The following is a 26,279-nucleotide window of genomic DNA, read 5'->3' as shown; positions in this document are numbered from 1 at the left end:
ATCCTGGGGGGCTCCCTGTCCTGTGCAGCCCCTTTCCCGGCGACTATCACGGGGCCCCTGGCCTCTAGACTCAAGTCGCTGGAGTCTTTATTTGCTCTTTCCGCACATTATGGAGTGTTTGGTACCTTGTCACATCAGAGAGAGAAAAAAAGGGGACGTTCTTAGAGTCCACAGTGTCCCCGTGAGCGGAGACCTAGGCCTGGGCGTGGCCACAGGTGACACAGCGGCGTGAGGGTGCAGGGCACGGCCCGCTGCCCTTCCCGCACGGCGGCCACAGCTCGCCACCTAGTGTCTTCGGAACCACGTCTTTTTATTTCAACTGAGGGAGACTTGTCTAGCATTTCAGTCCCCAGCAAGCGGCCGCGGGAGCGCCAAGTCACCGACTGTCGGGCCATCCTCAGGGAGGGAAGTAGGACGGGCCGGAATATCCAACTGAAAATGTCACAGCTGCCTGATCTTTACAGTCGCCGATACACAAGGAACCCGTGTCAGCACCAGGCACGGTCGCGTGTTTGACGGCTCACGCGTGTCATCATCGGGACGCAATTCTACTGCGGCGACAGTTCCAGGAGGGCTCACGAGCTCCTGACCCATGAAGCGACCCCGCCGGGAATGCCGAACCTCATGGGGGCGTCAGAACTCACCGTTTACAAGAAATACGGGGACACACAATGAAGCTGGACAGCAGCGTCACCGACCCGGAACGCGGATCATCCCGGTCTGTTCCCATAGCCCATGTTGGGGGGGGGGGGGGTTGGGGGGCAAGGAAGGGCTGTTCTAGAACAAATGGATTCAAGAGACATAGCAACCAAGTGCAGTCAATGCATGTTGATTGGATCCTCACTAGCAAAATAACTATAAAAGCTTTTTTTAAGTTATGTGAATGATGAGAACAGTTGAAGTAGTTGTGAGTGTGGGGCAGGACTAGGAAGTGAGACCATTTTCTCTGCACTTGTGATTGTGGCGCTGTTGTTCCAGGGGACTGTCCTTGCCTTTAGGAGGTATTTAGGAGTGAAGGTCAGGGTGACTGCAACTTATTTTTAAATGATTCAGAAGGAAAATATTTGGAAAAGGAAATATGATAAAACCATTATGCATTATGGACTTGAGGTGGTGAGTATAAGGATGGTCGTTGGACTCTTAGTCTGCGGTTTGACTGGAAGGTTTCCTAATGAAGAGCTGGGGTAAGCGATAGTGGTCACGTCCTTTGTTCTGGGTGGCAGACCTGCGGAGTCACTGAGACGCCTCCTCTCCCGAATCGCTAGTTGTTTATTGTGAGAAAGGAAGTTATCTGCGTCGGAGATGGTGCCCTGCCCACAGAGAACCCTGAATTATTATTCGTCAGTGGATAGTGGCCACGTCATTTGTTCTGGGTGGCAGACCTGCGCAGTCACTGAGACGCCTCCTCTCCCGAATCGCTAGTTGTTTATTGTGAGAAAGGAAGTTATCTGCGTCAGGGACAGTGCCCTGCCCACAGAGAACCCTGAATTATTATTTGTCAGTGGATGAATGTTGCTTTCTTTCTCTGGTTTTCTTTTTCTGAATCTGCCACTCTAGCTAATACTAACCTTAAGCCTTGATCATCTTTCCAAGCGCTCTGAAACCGCAGAGTGAGGTGGTTTTGCAAAGATAACGCCAATCAAAGAGAAGATTGCTCTTGCGGCTGGCGTCGCTGTCAGCATGCCAAGGCAGTGGGTGGTTGTTTGTACTGTCAGGCCATGCTCAAAACGCTGATTATAAAAAGGAACCAGTTCTCTTTCAGGCCTCTATGAGCTGCGGTGTTGTATAGGGGTTGCTTTTCCTTAAGACATAAAATTATTTCTCAGCAGTCCATGGGCTATTCTGGCTTCGCTTTCTGTAAAATTTATCCCTTCCTCTATGGAATTATCCATTCACTGATTTACTCAAGGGCCAGGAGTTACAGGCACTACTACAACAGGGGGAAAAGTGGTACGGCCAAAAAGTGGAAGCACGTTTGTGATGCTGAGAAGCAGGAACTGGAATGACCAGTCATCCCCTGTACAGGGTTTCTCAAACTGCGACCATGTCAGAAATTCACGATTTCTGCCATACCTGAGGATTACTGGTTACTACTTTACATCCTCCCTTAAATCCATTCACTTAAAACAACGTAAATGCCTACACTGTGGTCTCATCCTAAATATCACTCTCCATAAAATCATGGTTTTGATACTTGTTTTTTTTTCTGGTGTACTAAAATAAATGCACAGCTGTGTAATCAGTGACACAGGTACCACGCTGCCTAAGACTCTTCCTTTCGGAAAAGGGCTTAGGAGCAAATGGACTGAGATTAAAATACTGGCTTCTGTGTGTGCATGTATCTGAAATACACATTTCAACTAGGCATTATTTTGCCCCTTCTTTCTGTGAGGGCCTCCCGTTAGTAGTAAATCAGTGATCTGTGTTGCACAATTGATTTCCCAGAAACCAAAAGAACAGATTCAGTGTCTATTTTGGTGATTAGAACATGAGCCGGCATCCTGAAAAACTCACAGAGCACATATCTGTTAGTGCAAAAAGAATTCATCTTTAGACACAAATATCACATATGCTCCAAAAATTGAGAAGAATGAATGTAACAGGAAGTGTCTGAAATTGTTTTATCGGTAAGGTTTAGGGTCAGTTGGCTTTCTTCCTCAGTCCTTTATCTGTTAGTCTTCAAGACGATGGTACGTAGAGGCTGCCCTCTCATTTCCCCTTGACCAGATCATCCTCAGTCATACTGAATGCCTTTCTGGGGGTGCACAGATGGGTAGGTGTTTTATGTATACTTTAAATTGCTCCTGTCCTGCCTTGGAATTGCTCCTTTGACATCCTTGGGGAGGTCAAGTACTTACTGCGTCCCTACTACCCCCAGGCACTGGGCTGGGTGCTGGGAGACCCTAGAGAGTAAAGCAGACAGGGCTCCTGCTTCACTGAGCGGCCAGTACAGTGGGAGGAAGACACCAAGTCACTTCCTAAACAAACAGGAAGTGGTGTTTCAGCCGAGATGGGGTGAAGAGGCAGAGGCATGAGGGCTCCAGGCAGAGGAATCATCCAGCACAAAGCCCCCTCTAGTGGCGGGGCAGGGTGGGAGAGCATCGTGCCTGCAAGGGAGTAAAAGGCGAGTAGCGGGAGCCTGGGACAGGTGGGGCTGAGACAGGGGTTGGCCCTGCCATGATGCGTCCACAGCCGCCATGAGGGTTCTGGTGTTTGGTCTAAGGGTGATGGGGAAACCACTGAAGGGTTGGGATCCTTAACAAAACTCGAGGCTGTGTCAGCAATGAACAAGTAACTGGCTACCAGGTTCACAAGCAACAGTACTTACAGAAACACTCCAAACATCACCTGTCCGAAACAACCAGGTTCCCTCCCACTCTCCCATAATCAGGATGGGTTTGCTGTTTCCCTCGTCTTCACTCCTTCACCCAATTCTAACCCATGGCCACGTCCGGCCTGTTCCACCTCTTAACTGACTCCAGAAGTCATTCTCTTCTCCGTATCAATCAAATTCGTGCACTCGTTTCTTGCTGAACTGTTACAATGGTTTCCCAAATACTCTCCTATTCTCGTGGCCCTACAATCTGTTCTCTATGCAAAGCTGCCATTTCCAAATACAAATCTGATCATGCCACTCCTCTGCTTACAGTCCAGGGATCCAGGGTGAATCTAGATCAGATTCATTCCACTTGCCCTTGATTGATTGTGGGTGGAGACCCAGTGACTCACTACTTGTCACCGAAACATGGTTACTGTGTCTAGAGAGCTTCTGGGAAAGGTGTTTTTGCTCTGATAGATCAGGTGAAGAAAAAGATCTTTGTTTCGCTAGACATTGACACACCTGGGTGTGCCTGAAGTTAACTCTGCCGCCCTGGAGCCTGCTCTGCCCTGAGAAACCCCCTTGGCATGTAAGCCAGTTTAAGTTGGTTTTCTGGCATGTGCAGCTGTGAGAATTCTCACTGCTGTGTGTCTGAGGTATTGGAGCCAAAGTGTGCAGTGGGATACACGCATCCGAGGCTCAGTGGAGAGGTCTGAGCTGGAGAAACATAACTGAGACCTCCATGTAGCTTGAGGAAGGGGTGCGATTGCCAAGAAGCCAGTGGAGGGTGAGATCAGGAAAAACGCTGGGAGATGAGCCTGCAAAAGAGAGAGGTGTCCAGGGAGACTACCTGCGGCCAGAAAAAAGGATTTCCTGCTTGCCTTCTTGCGCTGATCGAGACTAATACTATAGGCATCACAACATTCCTAAGAGTATTCAAACCGGACCAAAGGAAGTGGCTTAGGACTGTTTTCAGCGAGGGGAGGAAGTTGGCCTTCAGAACCTACCCTTGGGATTAGCTCTAGCAGAGTTTGGCTGTCTGCCATTGAACGAGAAGGCCATTTTACCAGAATGGCAAAGGCCACCAAAAATTGAACAAACATCCTGGTCAGAAACTATTTCTCCTCTTCTGAGAGTGAGATTCTGAGTTAGATGGAGATTGGCTGAGCACCCCAAGGGAAGGCACCATTGTAAGGAAGGGCCCGGAAGCATGAAAGCCAAGGGCAGCAGCCAGAGTCAGTCTGGGGACCACATGGGAAATGAGACGGGGATACAGGAACGAGGCCAGTGTAGGGTGTGCCCTGTAGGTCAGACTGAGTTTAGAGTTTATTCAGTCTGAAGTGGCTTTTTGTTCTGTGGAAAGCTTTCCAGCAGTGTTAAGAGTTGGTAGAAGTGTTCCAGATCAAAGAGAAAGCTTGTAAGGTAAAAATAAATAAAAGTTAGAAATCAAAGGACCAGAGCTACCATGCCCGGCGAGAGGTTCTCCAACTAAAGTATGCCACAGAACCTGAGGAACTTGTGACAAGTGTAAATTCCTGGCACTCGCCACCCCCACCCCATCCCACATTTTGAATCTGCTATGTTTGTCAATTGATGGTCATTGGTGCCAATGCAATGCCAACAGGAGTCCCCCACTGGGGAGGTGGTGCTGAAGGAAACAGCTCAACTGTGATGCGGCAGGGCTGTGAGAACAGTGGTCTGGAGCAGATCATTGGTGGTATAGCTCAGTTATGACGCAGCAATGCTGGGAGGTGGCCCTGGGACAAAGTCCACGTAAAGGGAGAGGGCGCAGCCAAAGGGGAGCCGACTTATAGAGGCAGAAATCCCTGCCCCTGATTTGGTCTGTCCTCATGCAAAGGAGGCCTCCAAATCCGTGCCGTTTGATTGGTCCAAAAAGCACTATCCTGATTGGTCAGAATGGAGTCGCTTTGATTGATGAGTAAAGCTGCTGACGGGGACAGAGCTGCAAAGCTCCCAACTGAATGGGGTAAATATCAGTCCCATTGGTTGAAATCGGACCAAGAACCACTTTATAAAGGCTGGCTTAGACAGCAGGAGCACCTGCAGGCAGGCAGCTTAGTGCAGGCTTCTCCCTGACGTGGGGTTTGCCGAGGGGCCCGTTTAGAAATGGCCGCTGGGCTCTGCTCTTCACTTTGAGCCTAGTTAGCCACCAGGAGCCCGTCTTAGTAGGTACCTTCTTCCTCAGGGTCCACACGTACAGATTTCAAAGCTGCGCTGGCAGGGCTGACTTGGGAGTTTGGGTCCCCTTGCAGGTGTCCATGAGCTCCGCCGCTCTGACGCAGAAAACGGGTGTACAGTGTTCTTCCAGGTTCTCCCGATCTGATAGACTGTCTCGTTCCCCGCTAAGGCGGTCGTCGGGGGCTCGGCTGCTGTGCCGGGCCAGGCGCCGTGGAAGTACGAGGTGGAACCGGCGGTCACGCGCGCAAGCGGCCCACCGCCCAGATTCTTTCTTGGAGACTCCAGCGCGGTGCCAGGCCCCGCCCTGCCCGGGCCAGGAAAACCCGCAGTCACAGCCTTCCTGAATGGCTGCAGCAGCCACGCACAAACATGTGGGCGGGTCTCTGTGGTGACTGGCTGACGCTGTTGACCAATTATGTACAGGCGCTTGTTGGTCTCCGTGGCCTATACTTGGGGGCATGACGATTCGCTTAGGGCGTTGTTACGTAAGGGGCGGGTCAAGTGGTGCCCCACCCGAATGGAGTAGATTTGATTGGCAGGACGAATTGCGGTGGTCCCAGCGCCCCCCGGAAGAGCGTCTTTGACTGACAGTTGTGGGAACCACTTGCTGCCAGGAGGCTGGGCGGAAGCACAGGAGACCAGAGGCGTGAGGCAGGGGTGGAGCCTGACGCGGAGAGTAGGGCGGGGCGGGCGGGGAGGGGAGCGGGCAGGGGCCGGGCTGGCGCTGCGGGCAGAGATGCTGTCCGGCCGCGAGGGCGCTTAGCAGCTGGGAGCCCTGCGTTGGAGGCACTGAGGTGAGGTGCGCTGCCGGGCCGGCCGGCGGGCGTGTGAGGGCCGCGGAGTCCTTACACCCGGCGGCCGGCGTCCTCAGGCCGGCATTTCTCTGTCCTGCGGGGCGCTGTTGGCTCCGGAGCGATGGCAGCCGCGCGGGGACGTGGGGGCGGGGCCGGGCACCTGTCCGCGTCTGCAGGCACCTGCTGCGCCAGCCGCCGGGGACCGGCTCGGACTGCGCGGGGTCTGCCCCGGAGCTGGGCCGGGCTGGCCCGGCAGGAGGCGGGCCACTGTCCTGCCCCGTCCAGGTCCCGCCCTCCCCGGCGTCCCTGCGCCCTAGCCGTGGTGGGGGTGAGGGGTATCCCAGGCCTCGGAGACTCTCAGCGCCCCCGGCCGGAGGGCTCGCGGCCAGGGCCGTTGCGGGGTAGCCGTGAGGCTGGACATGGCCCTGCCTTGCATCACGTCGGGACAGGTTTGTCCAGATTCTCAGCGTGCGCGGAGATGGGTTTCCGCCCTGTGCCTGGTGCCCGTCCCGGCTGTCCCCAGCGAGCCGGGGCACACCGAGGCCGTTCCCGTCTTTCCTCTGGGCCCCGCTCCGTCGCCTTTTACCATGGAATTTAAGGCTGTTTGGGGTGATGTGTTGAGGTGATGTGTGTGGGGAATAGGATACATGGAAAAGCAGCACACGGCTCTAAGTTTTGGCGCATGCCATGTACGGATCATTCGTGAGGTCCACGATCTTGATTTCTTAGCTTTGTGATATAAAGGAAGGCAGTCATGTTTTGTTGTATGGCCTAACAGGCAGAAATTCTAAAATTGTTTCCTAATGACTAGGCGTATCTTACGTCTCCCTTCTATTTGTGCCACTCCTGTTGGGAAGTGCTATACTGTGCCTGGGCAGACTGGACAGCTTCTAAATGGTGTAGTTACTCCCCAAATAAAGTGTGTTATAATTTCTCCAGGTGACTATGTTGCTGCTGGAAACGGGCAATAGACAACATACCTCCTGCTTGGACAGGAGGAACTGGGGACAGGTTTTGATTTTTAAAGGCAAACTCATAGCATTATTATGTGTTAGAGACTTGGAGGGGACATTACAGGTGAGCAATCCACCCCAGTAAATTTACCAGGTGGTGATCACAGTGTCCCCGGGGGACAGGGTCTCTTGTTAAATTAGGTCTGTCCTAGATGACAATGGGGAGTTGCACATTACTCTGGACCTGTAAACAGATGTTTTCATTTGGTCTAAACAGGAGAATGCGCCCCCCCCCCCCCTCCATTTCTGCTGTCCTATTTTCATGTGTATCGTAGGCATCTTCAGGGCAGATTTGCAGAGCACTCTGCAGTAAGTTGGTGTTTACTGGCTACAGGTCAACAGGTCTGTGGAAGAACTAGATCCTCATTCCTTTGAAATAAATTACCAGGTGGCATCATGTCTTGGAAAACAAAACAACAGTAATTGGCACTGGTGGGGTATGGGTGTCATAGCCTTGTCAGAAAACACATTTTTGCTGACTATGGACATTTGGTACATGATTCTCTAATGATTTGCTTTTTATGAATTTAGTAAAATGTGGCTAAGTTTTGACCCTTTTCACCATCAGCCTTCAGGTTGGTGCAAATAGGACTTCATAGAAGCTCTGCTTTTCCTGTGGGAAGTTGCCAGAGCTGACAACTTGCTGTTCTTAGAGCTCAACTTGTTTTTCCTTAGTATTTTTAGTAAATGGTCTGCTGCTTTGTGACCTTACAGACATGCTCTCTTGCCCACTGCTTAAAGCTCGGGTGATGTGTTGGTGACGTCTCTGTTGCACTCCTCAGTTGCATTGGCATGTATTGGATGGCAAATTCTTGAAGGCCTCCTCCTGCAGTTCCTGTATATCAGGCAGTTGAAAAAGGTCATTTCTTAAGGACGGTCCCGACGGGACGACCCAGTTAGCCCTCTGTTTTACATGCTCTTCTTCCACTCTGTTTTTCTTCTTTGGCTACTAGTTTTGAGACAGCTCATCTAGATCCATAACCAAGAACAGTGCTTGACTTCATCACCATACTCGCTGTGGGTATGGTGCATTGTGATCCTGGCATTCCCAAAAGTCTAGATACTATGCTGGTAGCAACTGCTGTGCCCCTATCTTCTGCATCTCTGGCACCATTGCGGAGCTGTGTCACTGAGTATTCTGAATCCTGGCCAAGCACTGGGCACCCAGATTCCTCTGGGCATTTATAAAGGTGGGACAGAAACGGGAGTCAAAAGGTGGGAGGGGGTATTGGAGGAAACTTTTTCTGACAATGTTTTTCCCGAGGTTTTTATAACTCTGTATTATATAATGTTATGTTGTATTTTTATTGTTAGAGTTGGTTCCTAGTTATTTCAGAAGTCCTAACTTTTGGTGTTAGTATGTTTGTTCTCCCATCTCATTTTAGGTAAAGTGAATTTTGGGGACAGGAGAGTTTGATGACGCAAACTGCTGAATTTCTCTGAGTGGAGTACACGTTATGAACCCTTTCTGGAGCATGTCTGCAAGCTCGGGACGAAAAGTAGGTATAGTGGATAAATTTAGTGAGGAAACCATTCGCATCAGAATAGAGACCAAAATAATTCATACCGAGGCTGCCCTGTAATCTTAACAAAATTATCTGGTTTTTCTAGTTCAAGTTTTACTTTTGAGAAAAAGTTATTTAGTTGATTAAACAGTTTCTGAGATAGATCACACCTCAAATAGAAATCATTCTGGTAATCGCAATTCTAAGAGTATCTTGAAAGGTGGTATTTACATAACGAAATGTGTCACACACTCCTGTAGCAGTTTTTTACCAAGATACAAGATTCTTTTTTTTTTTGACAGAGACTGAGAGACTCAGAGAGAGGGACAGACAGACAGACTGGAAGGGAGAGAGATGAGAAGCATCAATTCTTTGTTGTGGCTCCTTAGTTGTTCATTGATTGCTTTCTCATATGTGCCTTGACCAGGAAGGGGGTGGACTACATCAGAGCGAGTGACCCTTTGCTCAAGCCAATGACCTTGGGCTTCAAACCAGCGACCATGGGGTCACGTCTGTGATCCCATGCTCAAGCCAGCAGCCCCACACTCGAGCCAGTGATCTCGGGGTTTTGAACCTGGGTCCTCCACGTCCCAGTCTGACACTCTTATCTACTGTGCCACCGCCTGGTCAGGTGAAGATGCAAGACTCTGTGGTTAGAGAAGCCTTGGGAAGGCCGTTGTGGTCAAGTCAGACTCAAGCGCACTGGTTTAATTTTTCTAAATGTCTGGCTTTTAATTGCAAAAACAGTACCTTTTAGGAAAGTGGAATGTATGCAAAGAGAAAATGAATATAACCCGTAATCCCACATCTATGAGAGCACCACTATAAATCATCTTTCTTTTGTGCACATGACATATATATATATATTTTTTGTATTTTTCTGAAGCTGGAAACGGGGAGAGACAGTCAGATAGACTCCCGCATGCGCCCGACCAGGATCCACCCGGCATGCCCACCAGGGGCGACGCTGTGCCCACCAGGGGGCGATGCTCTGCCGAGACCAGAGCCACTCTAGTGCCTGGGGCAGAGGCCAAGGAGCCATCCCCAGCGCCCGGGCCATCTCTGCTCCAATGGAGCCTTGGCTGCGGGAGGGGAAGAGAGAGACAGAGAGGAAGGGGGGGTGGTGGAGAAGCAAATGGGCGCTTCTCCTGTGTGCCCTGGCTGGGAATCGAACCCGGGTCCCCCGCACGCCAGGCCGACGCTCTACCGCTGAGCCAACCGGCCAGGGCCACATGATATATTTTTAATACTGCTGATTGCAGAGCCTTTGCCGCGCTGGAGCCAGGGAGGTACCTATGAGGTGGTGGTTTAGCCTCCGACTCATCTAGAACTTTGTCTCTATCAGAGATGCCAGTTTATTGCCGGAGAGTCCAGATGTAGAAACGTGTGCATTAAGGGACAAGGTCCAGATCAGACCTAGTGCCCGTGAGAGCACAGCTTCCTGCCGAGCCGGGGCCAGTGTCAGCTAGTGACTCCTTCCAGTCAGCTCTCCATTTCGAGCCACTTAGCACCTGCCCTGCAGCACTGAACTGCCTGGGACTTTTCTAGTCTTGTACGCTTATCTAAATGTTTAGTAACTTCTTGCTCTCTTTTGGGGGCCACCAGGGGAGACCATTTCTTCATTTTACTTAAATCTCTGTAAATGTTGGCTTTGTCGTCTTTCTAGGGTGCAGTTTTGGGGTTTTTTCTTGTATTTTTCTGAAGTGAGAATGGGGAGAGGGAGACAGAGATAGACTCCTGCATGCGCCCGACCAACTGGAATCCACCCGGCATGCCCACCAGGGGGTGATGTTCTGCCCATCTGGGGCATTGCTCCCTTGCAGTTGGAGCCATTCTAGCGCCTCAGGTGGAGGCCATGGAGCCATCCTCAGCGCCCGGACCAACTTTGCTCTAATGGAGCCTCGGCTGCGGGAGGGGAAGAGAGAGAGAGAGAGGAAGGAGAGGGGGAGGGATGGAGAAGCAGATGTGGGCTCCTGTGTGCCCTGACTGGGAATCAAACCTGGGACTTCCACACACCAGGCCGACACTCTACCACTGAGCCAACCAGCCAGGGCTAGGGTGCAGTTAACGAGAGTTTCCTAAGCTTCAGTCTTGCCTCAGCTTTGCTCTGCTCTTCATGACAGCCTGCCGCTCAAGGGCCTTTCAGGCCACCATGTTCACGGTGCTAGAATGCTCTCGTGAAAGGGCCATTGCAGCTTTTAGGTCAAGGACCAAGAGGACAGCTCATGTACTCTTGCCATTTCAGAATCACCCTAACAAATGTCTCACCTCTTCCCCTTGAATAGCGATCTGATGGAGAGGAGAAGACATTAACAGGGGACGGGAAAGCCAGTCCTCCACGCTCTGCTCCAAAGAAACAGCTGCCCTCTATTCCCAAAAACGCTCTGCCCGTAACGAAGCCCACGTCTCCTGCGCCCACGGCACAGCCCACTAACGGCACCCATGCTTCTTACGGCCCCTTCTACCTGGAGTACTCCCTTCTGGCGGAATTGTAAGTTCTTAACAAACTGTCTGCTTACATTTGTCATGGTTCTGGAAGGCAGAGAATGAAATTGTTCTGATGGACTGGGACTCGGTATGTGGCAGCCACTGAGTCTTAAAGCTCTGACTCCTGCCCTTCCACTCTCAGCCCTAATGTTTCCAGAAAGATGGAGGCTTGTACTGGGAACAGTCTTTCCTAACCGAGGCCTAAGGAGGTTCAAACATTCTCTCATCAGTGTCATGATTATTCAGAGCTTGGGCAAATAAGATATAAAGGCAAATGTGTCATTTAATTTCCTGTGTGTTTTGAAGAGCAAGAGGGAGGAGACTGTCAGATGTATGAAGCACCTGTCGTAGGTCAGGAACTTAATTTGTGTAGCGAGGAATTCACCTCTTGAAGAGGTTGTCAGAGAGAATGGGACAGTGGGAGGGTGGCAGTCTGTTCTTTCCTGGGTCAGACCCAGCTGGAGGCTTTGTGCTCCATTCTGGCGATCACCTTGGGAGTCAGTAATTGAAGGAACTGGAACTGGGGACTTGGAAAACTTAAAATGTAGGAGGTATATGACTTCCTCCATGTGAGGGCCTGTCATTAGAAAGGGGGTTTAGCTTACTCTGTATGGGCCCCCTGAAGGCCAAATTGGCAATGGTAGGGACATTATGAAGCTGTGGGCTCTAGGAAGAAATAAGCTGCTGGTCACAGAAGTCAAAGCTGGACTGTGTTGCACGTGTTTGGGGTGGGGGGCGAGGAGCACTCCCACAGTGCCTGAGCCAGCGGTGTCTGACTTAATAATCTGTTACAGGAGCAAAAAGCTTGGAAAAGTCTTAATTCCAATTATTTTAAGATTTCTCCATAAGTGCAGTTATTTAGAAGCACCCTCTCCCTCTCTCTCCCTCCCTGCACTGACGTAATGGCCAGACGGTCCGAGGCCCTGCTCTAAGTGGCTGAATGTGGTCCCGTTGGCTTTATAATGGAGTCTTGTGTTTGAGGCTGGGCAGTGAGCTGGACAGGCCTCTATTGTAGCATTATGTCTTCTAATTAGAACACAAAACTGCCTTTCTGGCCAGCTCGACTCTACCAGACACATGCACCAGCCACGCTGCGCTGATGTGCTTTGAGTGGAATGGAATAACATGGCAAATCTGTAATAAAAACCATCAACTAAGCGCCAGTAAGCTACCACTCAAAATGCAGGGTTGGCAGGTGAACATGTTTTAAGGTCCTAGATGAAGCTTGTTCTTTTCACGGTCCGGGCGCAGCCTGACTTCCTTAGGCTCCTAGTTTAGCTCAGTGGCAAGGAGCAGCACGGCATGGCTGTGGGAGGGCGCCAAGGCCCCAGAGGGCCAGCGCCCCTCCCTGTCATGCTCCTGGTCCCTGTCCCAGCCCTGCCCTTTCCGACGCTGGAGCCCAGCGCACATGTCAGTGCCGGGGGCTGACTTCAGGCGCAGGGTGCAGTGCGAGCGTCTCACCAGGGACGCTGCACTCCGTCTGCGTGCACATAGCCCTCTGCATCAGGGATTAGTGACACTTCAAGTGACACCTACAGGAGGGCCATTCCATGGAATTTTTGTCTTCGTTACCTAAAGTTGTGTTCAGGACATGTGGGTGGGGTCTACTGCCCACAGTCACCAAAGCAATAATGTCACCATAGTCTCGTTTACCTCAGGTTTCCTGTCCAGAACTTAAATCAGGTTACGTCAGTTTGGTTTCTAATATGTTTTGGGGGAAGTTGATTTCCGGGAGGAAAACTTGATTCTTTGGGCTAATTTCTTGACCTGGGCCCTTTTGGGGGGAGCCAAGGGAGAGGCGGCCGTCAGAGCCAGACTGTGGGGACGGGCTGGGAGGGTCGGGGCGCCAGCAAGGCGCAGGGGACTGTCCCTCCTCTCAGAAGGCGTGCCTGGGTGCTCTGGCTGCAGGCCCGGCCCAGCCTCACCCCTCTGCCCCGTTTCAGCACCCTGGTCGTGAAACAGAAGCTGCCGGGCGTCTACGTGCAGCCGTCCTACCACTCTGCGCTAGGTAAGGGCACTCCCCTTTTGTCCCGCGTTTCCAGCACGCGTGGCTCAGACCCGGACGTGGGCCCTAGCTGTTCTGTCCCTACAGTGTGGTTTGGAGTGATATTCATACGGCACGGGCTGTACCAAGACGGTGTCTTTAAGTTCACGGTTTACATCCCCGATAACTACCCAGACGGTGACTGCCCGGTAAGTGGGAGCCGCCTGGCCTCCTCTGCTGCCCAGTGAGCAGGGCAGGGAGCCCTTGAAAGACCTCATTTTCCTGACTGCCCACCTCTGTGATCTGTTGCCTAAACAAAGACTGGAGTCTTTGTTGCACCTTTGCTGTGCCCGGCTCTGCCGCGAGCCTCACCTGCTGCTCTGCTGGTGGCACTGAGGCTGGGGGCCATGCTCGGGGCGCCAGGGGTCCCTCGCTGTACGCTCGAGGCCGGGGAGCAGGCTGGGTGCAGCGTGGCTGCCCCCTGACACACCCACACTGTCTCTCCGGGGCCCCGAGCGGCTGCCCCCCGACACACCCACACTGTCTCTCCGGGGCCCCGAGCGGCTGCCCCCTGACACACCCACACTGTCTCTCTGGGGCCCCGAGCTCCAGCGCGCCCGTGCGAAGCCTCGTCTCTCTCCGTGCAGCGCCTGGTGTTTGACCTCCCCGTCTTCCACCCGCTAGTGGACCCCACCTCGGGAGAACTGGACGTGAAGAGAGCCTTCGCGAAGTGGAGGTTAGTAAAGCAGAGCTTCCTGTTGTGACGTAAGCTAGGGGGCGGCGGCGTCATCAAGTCAGTAACGGGGCCCTGTTCCCTCCAGGCGCAACCACAACCACATCTGGCAGGTGCTCATGTACGCGAGGAGGGTGTTCTACAAGATCGACACCGCCAGCCCCCTGAACCCAGAGGCCGCTGTCCTGTGCGTCCCCCTTTCGCTCTGCCACCAAAGATAAATTTGAAAATGCAACTAAGTAGATTATGTCGGTAACTTTTTGATTTGAACTTTTAACAGGTATGAAAAAGATGTTCAGCTGTTCAAAAGTAAGGTGGTTGACAGTGTTAAGGTGTGCACGGCCCGCCTGTTCGACCAGCCGAAGATCGAAGACCCCTACGCCATCAGGTCAGCGGTGCGCCGTGCAGGCCTGCCGACGCTGCGCTCGGGCTGCCCGGCTCAGGCGGGCGCACGTGGGGGTTTCCAGGGAAAGCCTACCGTCTGTTAGCCCGCAGCCTGTAGCACCGGTCAGCAAGATTAGCTACCTCTTGGGCTCTTCCTTGAACAAAAAGCCTTACAGTGACTGGCCCACTGTGCCAAGAGCAAGCTGTTGAGTGACTTCGGTCTCCTAAGGGTCCTGCAATGTGCTCTTTCAAGTGCCAGGACTTTTTCAGGTGGCACTGAGCTGCAGCCCCTCTTAAACTGCCACATGCCCCTCGACAGGTCGTTCTGGGGAGAGGAGGGAAGCTGAGCAGTGGAGCTGCTGGTGGGGCCGAGGGCCTCAGCGCCCTCCCTGCGGCACTGCTGTCACGGAGGGGGCAGTGTAGTGCAGTGGCCGAGGGGCCTGAGCGCCCTCCCTGCGGCACTGCTGTCACGGAGGGGGCAGTGTAGTGCAGTGGCCGAGGGGCCTCAGCGCCCTCCCTGCGGCACTGCTGTCACGGAGGGGGCAGTGTAGTGCAGTGGCCGAGGGGCCTCAGCGCCCTCCCTGCGGCACTGCTGTCACGGAGGGGGCAGTGTAGTGCAGTGGCCGAGGGGCCTGAGCGCCCTCCCTGCGGCACTGCTGTCACGGAGGGGGCAGTGTAGTGCAGTGGCCGAGGGGCCTGAGCGCCCTCCCTGCGGCACTGCTGTCACGGAGGGGGCAGTGTAGTGCAGTGGCCGAGGGGCCTGAGCGCCCTCCCTGCGGCACTGCTGTCACGGAGGGGGCAGTGTAGTGCAGTGGCCGAGGGCTTGGGCCCCGCAGATAGGACTGGCTGGCTTTTGCCCTTTCTGGCCTTGGTGACCTGGGACAATTCCTTTAATTTTCTATGCCTCCCTTTCCGCGTTGTTCAGTGACAGCACCGGAGGGGCCTCAGTGAGGCCTAACGGAGCTGCCCCGGGGCATGCTCTTCGGGTAGCCGGCGCCCGTGTGAGAAGACAGGGAGTGGGCACCAGTCATGCTGACGGCGGGGGAAAGGCTGCTCTCTAAACCCTAGTTAGGCTCTGCTAGGGCAGCTGGCTTAAGTAGTAAAAATGGGTGTTACACAAACTTAGAAACCAAGCACTTTTTCAATCTCCTCTTCCTCAAGCTTTTCTCCATGGAACCCTTCCGTACACGACGAAGCCCGAGAAAAGATGCTGACTCAGAGAGTAAGTAAACGCCGGTTAAAGTGGTTCACTGTTCCTTTCTCGAGTGGCTTCACGGGAGCCCACCCCTTTGTACAAACGACTCTTTGGGAAGCAAGTTTGTGCAGTGCTAAAAGCATCGCCCCTCTGATGTCTGTCTCTGCCTGTGCCTAGAAGAAGCCTGAGGAACAGCACAATAAAAGTGTTCACGTTGCTGGCCTGTCGTGGGTGAAGCCAGGCTCGGTCCAGCCCTTCAGTAAAGAAGAGAAGACGGGAGCCACTTAGGAGCTGGTGACTGTGGCGAATCCAGTGCACTGTGCACTTTGCTGCGGACGCGGCCGCCCCCAGCTGACCAGCAGCAAGCCTGCTGCCGAGTAAACTGTGAGCCGTGCCGGCGTCGCTGTGGTCCGTGTGCGCTTAGGTTTGAGCGGCAGTTTGGGACAGCGCCGCGCTGCGTTACTTCTGTCAGGAGTGTCTAGGGCGGCTATCTAGTTCAGGGCTCCAGATTATTGGGGACCTGGAGGCTTAAGTCCTTTTCTGAATATAATGCTAAAGGTAAGTCATTTAAAACTAATAGAGTAGACAGTTTAGCACTACCTAATGATTTCTAAATCGGTGGTTCCGGCTGTACATACGTTAGGGAGTGGAGCAGAAAGGTCTGGGGAAAAAGCAGGTTCCGTAGCTTACTAGCACTTTTTAAAGGAGGAGCATTTGAACCTGTTTTCAGCCTACTGTCGTACTGATTTACAAACTGTCACAGAGGACCGCGTTAGGTGAGCGAGAGGAAACCAGGATACTAGTTCATAGTTTTTTTGTTTTTTTTTTTAAAAAGCAAATTACTGTATTTTTATGGCAGGGGGGAAAAGATGTTAAAACAGTTTCTAATGAAGTCAAATATTTAAGTGATGAATGACTAATGTGTTTTGTTAGAGACAAAATAAACCAATAAATGATGGTTCTTTGTCATTTATCCAGGGAACTATACTCTTTTTCTCAGTATAATTAAACAAAGATTAATTTATAAATGCTTTATTGAAAAATACACTTATTTTCATATAAAATTACAGTAGCAGTATTTGAAGAGGTTTTATAAATATTTTTGCAGAACACTCTTCTAACTGAGCAGTGTTCAGTTCCGTGTTTCTTTTCGGAGCAACATGAAGTTACCTAGTAACTGTTTATTACTGATGGAATTTACAACAGAATTTTCTCCCTATTGAGATTATTCCTTCACATTAAAAACTGCTGGAACAATACTGATTAATAAAGCTATGTATAGAGAAATTCAGTAGGTGTTAAATAACCTTTTCTAATTTGTATGAATGGTACTATGTACTTGTGAAAACCTAAACTCTCCAATCTACACTTTCTTTGAACTGCTAGAAACACACCCAAAGATATTTTAAAATAAATATCTTATTTGACATGTTTTTTGGATAACTACCTCCTAAAGGAAGAGGCCATAATTTTTCATATTAATTTACTTAATTCAACTTGATTTGAAATCTTCCCTTAGCCAGCTGATCCTAATTATTAATGGGGGAAAAAATCCTGTTGAATTTAAAATAAATGCCCCAAAGGTGGCTACTGGGGTTTTAACAGTTTTAAAAAAGTACAAAAGCATCAAAGAAGATACTGGGTGTTTAGTCTAGAAGTTTTGTACTTAGTAACGTTCACATTATAGAAAGTGCCGTCACAATATACAGCCAACTCTGGGCTACGAAGTTATGCCTGTGCAGCCCTAAAGTGCCACTTCTTACCCGAGTCCACTCACACACTGCACAGCAGACAACCAAGCACCTGCCACACTGCAGCACGCCTGGCGGGAGGGGAGCACACGGGATGGGGGACGTGGGCCATCTGGGTCGGGCTCTCTCCCCTGTTAGGTTTCGGAAATGCCAACTGCTCGCACTCCTACCAAGCGTTTTAGACCAGAATACCTCATTCCAGTGTGGCTCCCCGGGAGAGCCAGAGCGGACCAGACAGGTGGGGACGGGCTGCAGTCCAGGGCCTCTGCTGGAGCCCTCCACAGAGACAGACACATACGGCAGCATGCTTTCTCTACAGTACCTGTCAGAGCCGTGCCCAAGTTAAAAATCCCAGGCTGGGTGCTAAGCAGCCTTGACGGCAAGCACTGAGTGGTAGGAAAAAAGGCAGATGGGATGAGAAAAATAAGGGTACTGGAAAGATGAAAGGAAAGAGCCCCATAATCTAGCATGCATTAAATGATGCTGTTAAACAGTTTGTGAAAAGAGTTTCAATACAACAGACTAACCTCAGTGGGCACCGCGGTCATTAGCTACATCTTGGAGGCGGCGTAATAAGGCAGAGTGATTTTCTGGGCAAAGCCGTTTGGCAGGTGATTCGCTTCCATCTTCCAAAAGAATCCCTCTCTTTTTGGTTGGTGTTTCTCCTGTCCGTATCATACTGTTGATTTCTCTTAGTCTCTGGAGTAAAGGGAAATTGATATAAAAAACTTTAAAATGCGGGTGCACAAAATTCAGAGTGAAGACAAAGTACCTAGAATGAAGTGGTCTACCTTGAAGAGTACTTGTTTTTAATGTGCTCCTGAGGGGACCTGATGTCCACTCTTCCAAAACGGCAGAGTTAACAAACATGCGATCTCTTTGTACAACAGTTATAGATCACAAATGCTGCTATGCCATATTTAATCAATTCCACACAGCCCCACTTTCTTTTCTTAAAAAAAGCATGATTTTATAGTCTTGTGCCCTTTTTTCTTTATAGTCTAGCAGCCATTCTTAACTGGAATTTCACAAGTAAGCCTTAATTCCCTGAAGAGTCCTTTGTGATTTATTAGGATGATCTAGAATGTAATGTTTACATAGTACCCTTGGGAGGATCAAGAAAAGTCAGGCAAGTTGTCTGTGAGGAGCGCCTCTGTAGAGAGCGCTGTCAGGGTGCCAGGGACTGGGTCTATTTTTAGTGCCATTAGTGTCAAGTCTCCGAAGCCCCGGAAGTCACTCCATCACATCGTTTTCTGGTGGTGATTTTTCATGTGCTGCTTCGTGTCGTTTCCTACTGGGAAGCACACTGAGCTTGTTCACGTGCAGCTAGTACCGGAAGCTGTCTCAGCTCTTCCCAGACCTCCCACGTCGGCATATGTGGCTCGCGCCTCGAACACCATCTAGTTAGTATTCTACAGAATGTCGGCACCACGGTTTAGTCCCCTGTTGATGTATTATTTCCGCCCCATTATTTAGTCTAAGCAGTGTTGCCGTAAGTTATTGTTCAACAAACTGAAACTGCCCTGGCAAGGGTCACTAATGGTCAGTTGTCTTAATTGACCTTGTTATTCGGTAGTTTTCTCATGGTAGTGTAAATGTTGGGTAGACTATTATCGGTTGGTTCTAGACCGAAGGTACTTCTCACTTGGTAATTTTCTTCCTTGATCTCAGCTATCACCTGTTAAGTCGTGATGACAAATATTTCTCCAACCAACAGTCTTAAGTCTGCATTCAGTTATTGGAGAAACTCCCAATTCTGTGCTACAGTTTTTTCTGAGACCTCCCCAGGTTGTGGTTAATGTACAAGCAGGACTGAAAGTCACTCTTCTGGATGACCCTAAAATTCAACCTGGTAAGTGTACAGTTCCATACGGCTGACAGATATAGTCATATAATCACCACAGAGAAGATCTAAAACAGCTCCTTCATCCAGAACATTCCCTCCTAGTCCTAGTCAGGTCGCCCCTGTCCCGTCCCACCATGCCCCAGAAACGGGACCCCACGGGCCTGCCGAGTCGGTGACTCACTTCAGCATAAATGCCTTTAGATTCATTCTTGCTGCTAGGTGATGTCAGTAGTCTGTTCTTTCCACTGTGGAGCGGGACGTGCTCTTTGCTGGGTCTGCCGCAGGGTGGCTTACCCATTAACCAGCTGAGGGACATGTGGGTTGTTTTCCACTTTCGGGCAATTAGGAATAAAGTCGTAAACATTCCTGAGCACGTTTTTGTAGGAACCTAAGTTTTCATCCCACTTGGGTAAATACCTAGGAGTGAGATTACTGGCTGTATGGTAAAGGTGTGTTTAACTCGATAAAACACTGCCCAACTATTTTCCAGGTATGATGGCTATGCTGCACCATTTTGTCTTCTCACCAGCAATATATAGATTTTGCCACTCTCAGTAGGCACGTTATAGGTGAAATGTGTTAAAATCTTTTGCCCACTTTTAAATTTGGTTGGTCTGCCTTTTGAGTTTTGATGATCTTTTATATATTGTAGATACAAATCCTTTACCAGCTATGAGATTTGTAAAATTTCCTCATAGTCTGTGGCTTGTTTTCTATCTTCTAACGAGCAGGAATTCTTAATTTTGATAATCCAATATACCAATCTTCTAGGGACTGTGATTTTGATGCTGTCTAAGAAGCCATGTTCACACAGATTTTCTCCTGAGGTTTAACTTGAGGTTCTTCGTTTTAGGTCTGTTGTTCGTTTTGAGTTTATTTTTTGTATATGAGTACCCAACTGTGTCAGCACCACCTGTTGAAAAGGCTTTCCTTTCTCCATGAAACTGCTTTTGCACCTCTGTTGAAAATCAGCTGATGACAGTCATATGCAGGGTGGGGCAAAAGCAGGTTTACAGCGATGATTGTATATTTTCTGTACAGATCACACCAACTGCCCAGGTACTCACAACTGTAAACCCGCTTGCGCCCTGCCATGTGTGTGATCTTTTCTGGGCTCTGTTCTGGTCTGTTAACCTGTGTCTGCCCTCTGACCACTGCCACTCTGCCTTGATGACTACAGCTTTCCAACCCAGAATCAGACAGCGTAAGTGCTTCAAGTGTTTGCAAAGTTGTTTGGAGTGTTCTAGTTCCTTTGCATTGTATACAGACAATTCTGCTGGGAGTCTGGCAGGAGCTGGGTTGAATTTATAGGTAAAACAGGAGGAAGCTGAGATCCTGGCACCGTTTCTCTATTCGTGAACATGAGATCTATATAGCTCTCCATTTTGTGTCTTTAATTTCTCTTGCCAAGCACCAAGACTGTGTAGTTTTCAGGATACAAGTCCTGCCGCATCAATCAGACTTACTTGTATTTTATTTTTTAATGTTGTTTATAGTATTTAAAAATTATTTTTATAATTACTCATTGCTAGTATATATACATTTTATTTTTGTATATTAATCATGTAACTTCTCTAATCATACCAGTTCCAGTAACTTTTTGTAGTTCGATTTCTCCCTGTCGAGTTAGGCTGTGAATGGGGAAACCGTCCCGCCCTCTCCACCGCTGTCTTCCCCATCTCGCCTTCTTGTCTGGGCCGGCCGTGCATTGAGAGTGGAGCAGGAGTGGGGAGACACCCCTGCCCTCTTCCTGAAGGCGCTCAGTCTTCCACTCGGAAGCGTGACATAAGCTATAGATTTTTAAAATACATAGTCTTTACAAGGTTGAGGAAGTCCCCTGAAAATTTCATCATGAATGAATGTATGCTGGATTGTTTAATAGATAACAGGGCTATAAAAACTTCTTTTTGAATATGTTTTGGAAGTGGTCAACAGCATGATCACATTTTTTACATCAAATAGCATGCTTTTTATCATTCATTATTTTTAAAATTTTTAATTTTTATTGATTTTGCAGGGGGTGGCGAATAAGAATTATCAACTCATAGTTGCTTCACTTTAGTGGTTCACTGATTGCCTCCCCTACGTGCCTTGACTGCGCCAGCCCAGGGTTTCAACCTCAGCGTTCCAGGTCAGCGCTCTGCACTGCGCCACCACAGGCCAGGCAGTAATGTGGCTTTCTTTCCTGCTTAGTCTATACAAAGATGCATCCATTTTTTTATCTTCTCAAAACAAACAAACAAAAAACTTAACTTTTAATGGCCTTAATTAATTTTCTCTACTTTTAGTTGTTTGTCATTGATTCCTGTCCTTTGGTTGGTTGCTAGGATGAAGTGTTAGGTCATTAATTTGAGACCTTTCTTCTTTTTTTTTTTTTTTTAATTTATTTATTCATTTTAGAGAGGGGAGGAGAGAGAGAGAGAGAGAGAGAGAGAAGGGGGAGGAGCAGGAAGCATCAACTCCCATATGTGCCTTGACCAGGCAAGCCAGGGTTTTGAACCGGCAACCTCAGTGTTTCCAGGTTGACACTTTATCCACTGCGCCACCACAGGTCAGGTTCTTCTTTCTAATATAGATATTTAGTGTTATAAATTTCCCTCTTAGCACTGCTTTTGTTGCATTCCACAAATTTTGATGTTAGGTTTTCATTAAGTTCAAAATAGTTTCCAATGTTTCTTCTTCCTTGACTCACAGAAATATGTAATTTAGTTTCCAAAGCTTCAGGGGTTTTCCAGATACCTTTGTTAATGATTTCTAATTTCATTCCACCGTGGTCAGAGGAAATACACGATTTGAAAGCATATGTTGAGGCTTGTCCTGCGGCCCATCCCGGTGACCGCTGTGCATACGTCCGCACCTGGTGCCAGCAGAGTGTGCCAGCAATGCCGGTCACTGTCTGCTTGATAACAAGGTCCACATCTTCAGCATCCTCACTGATTTTCTCTACTTGTTCTATCAAGTCTCGACTAGGATTTCTTTTTCATATTTAGGATTACATATATTCTCTAATATTAGGAAATGACATCTTATCACTGATAATGTTCTTTTCAGGTGTTAATATTGAGGATATTAATGTAGCGTTCAAGCTGTCCTTAGTCTAGTGCGGCAGAGTATAACTTTCCTTCTCCTTTTACTTTATGAAACAGCTCTGCTGGGACGGGAGCCACATGCCATACAATTCAGCCATCTGACATGTACAGCGCGTGGTTCTCAGGGAGTCCCCAGAGCTGTCATTCCAGAGAAGTGCTGCACCGTGAGCACCCCGCCCCCCAAAGGCAGGCACTCCTCGTCCCTCTCTGCTCTAAACCTGCCCACTCTGGGCATTCCCTAACAGTGGACCCAGACACTGTTTACCCTTTTGGGACTGACTTTCTGACCAAGTTTTCAAGGGTCATCCATGGTGTAGCAGGCCAGTACTTTTTACTGGAGAAGTACTTCATCGTATGGGTGTACATTTTATTTATTCATCAGTTAATGGGACACTTGGGTCATAATTTTTTATATTTAAAGTTTCATCCAGTTATAATTTCTTAAAGTTTCATCCAGTTATAATTTCTGCTTTCTAATTGGTCTATTTAGACCGTTTCCATTTACTTGCTCTTTGTTTGCTATTTTCCCCTACGTTCTTCCCTTTTCCTCCTTTGCTGGCCTTTTGAACTGAGTATTTTGACAAATGTATTTTTTTCATTTATGATCTGGTCTTTCTGTTCAGAAACATTAGTATATCTTCATTTAATCCAGTTTTTAAAATCTCTAATTCAGGATTAATAATTTTTCTACAGGGATAAACCGATACTTTGCTGCTATTATAGAAAGTTTTTCCATTATGTTTTGTTATCCCAACTTCTATTTTAAAAATGTTCAAGTTCTTAACAGCTCGCTCACTGTCCCCCATCCCGACCTGACTCCAGCCTCCCTCTCCCTCCCTGTCACAGACTACAGCAGAGCGGCCACGAGTCTGTGCTGATGACGTCACACTGCACTGTGCCAATGCCCCTTTCCCTCCGACGGAGCACACAGACGACAGCGACGCCATGCTGCCGTCAGAGAGACAGGTCCTCAAGTAAGCAATTTAGAGATCTACATTTGCTTTCCCTAATAAAAATCAGAATTTTAAAATTTTACAAACGTTAACAAAACCCACAAAATCCCAGATTCACAATAGAATGTTAAAAATGCACAAATAGGAAAAGCAAGGAATGAAAACAGACCCCGAGCCCTTACTGTTCAACTCTCAGATTGTCCCCCACACCTGGCTCCCCCCGCCCCCGGGCCTTACCTGGCCCCTTTCCCATCAGTCCCGTGTCTAGACCCCTCAGGCCTGTGGAGTTAGGAGAAGCGCAGGAACGGCGAGGCTCACCTTGGAAGGGCTGTTGCTGAAGTAGTAGAAGATCTTCTCCCGAGGCGAGGGCGCGGCCTCGCGCTTGTGCGGGGAGATGTAGACGGGGTGGCTCTGGGTCAGCTGCACCCGGCGCGGGGAGCCCGCTCTGATAAACGGGTACGGCGACAGTGGAGGAGCGTCCAGCTGGGAAAAAATCAGCCTTTCTAAGAAGCTACACAACAGTTCTAACCAGGGACTTTCTGAAAGTGGTTATCTTTATAAGGGTCAAGGGGCCTAATAAACCCATGCTCTGAATGGTCAACAGTGACAGCAAGAAGTGACCAAGAAAACCATACAGACAGCAACATGTCAACACCTGCTTTGTGTCAGCCGCGGTTGGCGTTTTTAGCACATTGTCATCTAATCCTCACAGCAATGCCATGAACTGGGGACCACGCTCATTCCCATTTTATACAGGAGGAAACGGGGCACGGAACAAGTTAACGTGCAGGATCATCGCAGCTGCTAAGCCCTGGACAACTGGAACCCACGCTCTCTTGTCCTGTTCTGTTTGTAGGAAATCCATAGACCATCTATTCCTCCTGTTCTACTACACAACAATATAATTTTACCCAATTATTACACTTCATTTTACTTAAGAGAATTCTCTGTAAAAGAAGCTGGTACAAATGGAGCAGAGAAGCTGAAGGGATTCCGCATCCCTCCCAGTGGACAGGAGTGGGAGACGGCCCCCAGACTTACTGTGCTGGCCTGCGAGTACTTCAAGGCAAAGGTTTTGATCTGTTTGATGTAGATGCTGTTGTAGAACTGAATGAGGTCTCCCCTCTCCTCCTCCTCCGCATCGCTGCCGGCCCCCGTGAGGTGCGTGGGGGTCGGTGGGGCGCTGCTGGGCTGCGGCACAGGCAGGGTGCTGCTGGAGCGCATGACAGGGCTGGAGTCTCTGCTGGCTGCGTGGGGACAATAGAGGGCACTGAGCGTGGCTGCTGGTGCGGGTCGTTTTGAAAACAGAAAAGGCAGCCAGACAGAAGAGGCGCACAGCTATCAGCTCTGCTTGTCTTAGCAGCAAGGGGGCACTTAGTTCACAGCGGGGAGCAGGGCGCAGGTGAGACAGCATGTCCTAACGTGACTCCCAGGCCACAAGCATGGGAAGGGCACACCGAAGCCTTTCCACTGAGTCACACCCAGGTTGTCTGGGATCCGCGCCCTGCATTAAGTGGGACAGTTAGGGATGGAATTTCCATAACATGGTTTCAGTTGACAGGCTGGACTTTTCTGGAACTCTGGCCAACAAATTCCTGCCTGGAACCTCCTGATTCCCCTGGAGAAAAATGTTTTGCACAGTGTGACTCAAAGCTATGGGATAAAGGACAAGCAACTTGGTTCCTAAATTTAGAATTCTGTTTATTGTTCCATCAAATCTTTTGCCAATAAAATAGTTTGCTTCCTTAGTACTAATTTCACTTAGTAATCCTCTTCTAGGCATAAAAATAAGAGAAGCTCCTGACTTTACTTTGCGTGTTCATCCAGACCCACTTACTTCTGTCTTTGTTGAGCTCTGTTGGGGAACCCTGATGGCTGCTGCTCTCACTGCTGCCGGAGTGTTTTCTCTTCCTTCCCCCCTTCAGCAAAACACTTCTGTACACCTGCCAGGAGACCACAGGAATGGGAGAGCTTAGTCCTCACCAAGGACACCCTTGACCCCAGCACCTTGACGTGGCTTTTACATTTCTCACAACAACCATATGTGCTAACAGGTCTCCCCCTCAGGGGAGGTTCATAAATGCAGCCAAGGTCCTCTACCTTTTAAATATCAGTTCCAGGGTTTACACCAAGGCCTGTCTGGCTTCACATTCCAAGTACTGACTACAATATAACAGAGCGATAATAGTCCCCAACTATAAAAGCAAGTCTTTCTAAGCCAAATACCAATTCTCACATACCTTCCTCTTTTAGATGATGATTATTAAAGGTAAACTAAGTTTTAAAATGTCATGAAATGGTGTCTTGGTTAAATGCACTATGTTTCTAAATCAGACTGAAAGGTGACACAGAAACCAACATCTTTTTTGGGATTAGCTGAATTAAGAAGTCAGGTACTTCCTATCACTAACTTTTGGAGAGAAAGCCACAGAATCAATTCTGGTTCATTTCCCGTCTTCATCAAAGACTTGAAGTTTTATCTTCCAGACCTAGAAGGAAACAGCATTACCTGGCTCCGGGCCTGTGGCTGGGTCCTGTAACAGCGCATAATATTCTGGAAGGACCTGTCATCTTTTGTGACCTGGAAAAGAATAAGTATTTTCTGAGTGAAATCGACTTCCAGCAAAATACTGTGTGGAGTTGTTATAAACCTGCTTTACAGAGAAACTGGTGAAAATTACATTTAAAAATCAGTCACTTAAAGTCTCTGGAAATGGTCCTCAAGGCACACAACAAATAAATACCTATTAAAGGACATCTACTAAAATTCAGCAACAGAGGTATTAAGTGGTAGCTGAACCAAGATCTGGAATAAAATCTACAGTAACAAATGAGAATTTTACTTGAGGGACACAAAACAGTATTTCACTTACTAGGGAACCCCGATAAAATAATTGAGAACTTCTCAGCAGAAACTATGGAGGCAGAGGCAGGGGAACAACATACTCAAAGTGCTCAAATGAAAAAAACTAGAGTCCAATATCCAGAAAAGTTATCATGAAATAAATACCTCAGAAAATGAAAACA

At 49.1% G+C, this 26,279-nt stretch overlaps 2 protein-coding genes across 7 annotated transcripts in view; one reads left to right on the top strand and one right to left on the bottom strand.

The window, feature by feature from the left end:
- The window catches only part of RBL2 (RB transcriptional corepressor like 2), a 59,031-nt gene that overhangs the window by 5,346 nt on the left and 27,406 nt on the right, over positions 1–26,279 (bottom strand). Inside the window, exons 18-23 of one of the 3 annotated variants that reach the window (XM_066349744.1) lie at positions 25,762–25,833; positions 25,090–25,195; positions 24,294–24,499; positions 23,571–23,735; positions 17,892–18,063; positions 16,695–17,750 (exon numbers count right to left, since the gene is read on the bottom strand). In XM_066349744.1, the coding sequence (XP_066205841.1) occupies positions 17,893–18,063; positions 23,571–23,735; positions 24,294–24,499; positions 25,090–25,195; positions 25,762–25,833 (720 nt within the window). In that variant the 3' untranslated portion in view covers positions 16,695–17,750; position 17,892. Of the gene's footprint in view, positions 1–16,694; positions 18,064–23,570; positions 23,736–24,293; positions 24,500–25,089; positions 25,196–25,761; positions 25,834–26,279 lie in introns of those variants that run through there. The other 2 variants (XM_066349743.1, XM_066349745.1) reach the window with 2 other exon arrangements.
- Positions 267–16,571, top strand: AKTIP (AKT interacting protein). 4 transcript variants are annotated; one of them, XM_066349747.1, is made up of 10 exons: positions 267–718; positions 8,711–8,824; positions 11,116–11,321; positions 13,261–13,325; positions 13,410–13,510; positions 13,949–14,037; positions 14,123–14,221; positions 14,315–14,422; positions 15,580–15,640; positions 15,791–16,571. In XM_066349747.1, the coding sequence occupies exons 2-10, from the start codon at positions 8,783–8,785 to the stop codon at positions 15,899–15,901; spliced, it is 882 nt and encodes a 293-aa protein (XP_066205844.1). In that variant the 5' UTR covers positions 267–718; positions 8,711–8,782; the 3' UTR covers positions 15,902–16,571. The 4 variants fall into 4 exon arrangements, with proteins under 4 accessions (XP_066205844.1, XP_066205846.1, XP_066205843.1 ...); XM_066349749.1 differs by lacking the exon at positions 267–718 and adding an exon at positions 6,188–6,312 and having other exon boundaries at positions 15,794–16,571; XM_066349746.1 differs by lacking the exon at positions 267–718 and adding an exon at positions 6,188–6,312.

Source organism: Saccopteryx leptura, chromosome 9 (assembly GCF_036850995.1).
Source record: "Saccopteryx leptura isolate mSacLep1 chromosome 9, mSacLep1_pri_phased_curated, whole genome shotgun sequence".
Taxonomy (NCBI): Eukaryota; Metazoa; Chordata; class Mammalia; order Chiroptera; family Emballonuridae; genus Saccopteryx; species Saccopteryx leptura.
The sequence above is the reverse complement of the archived record's forward strand: the minus strand, read 5'-3'. Positions and strand labels throughout refer to the sequence as shown.

Coding starts and splice junctions, on each gene's coding strand:
- AKTIP (XM_066349747.1), top strand. CDS start 8,783: ATGAACCCTTTCTGGAGCATGTCTGCAAGCTCGGGACGAAAA. Junction 13,511..13,948: donor ACCCAGACGGTGACTGCCCG/GTAAGTGGGAGC, acceptor CTCTCCGTGCAG/CGCCTGGTGTTTGACCTCCC. Junction 14,222..14,314: donor AACCCAGAGGCCGCTGTCCT/GTGCGTCCCCCT, acceptor AACTTTTAACAG/GTATGAAAAAGATGTTCAGC.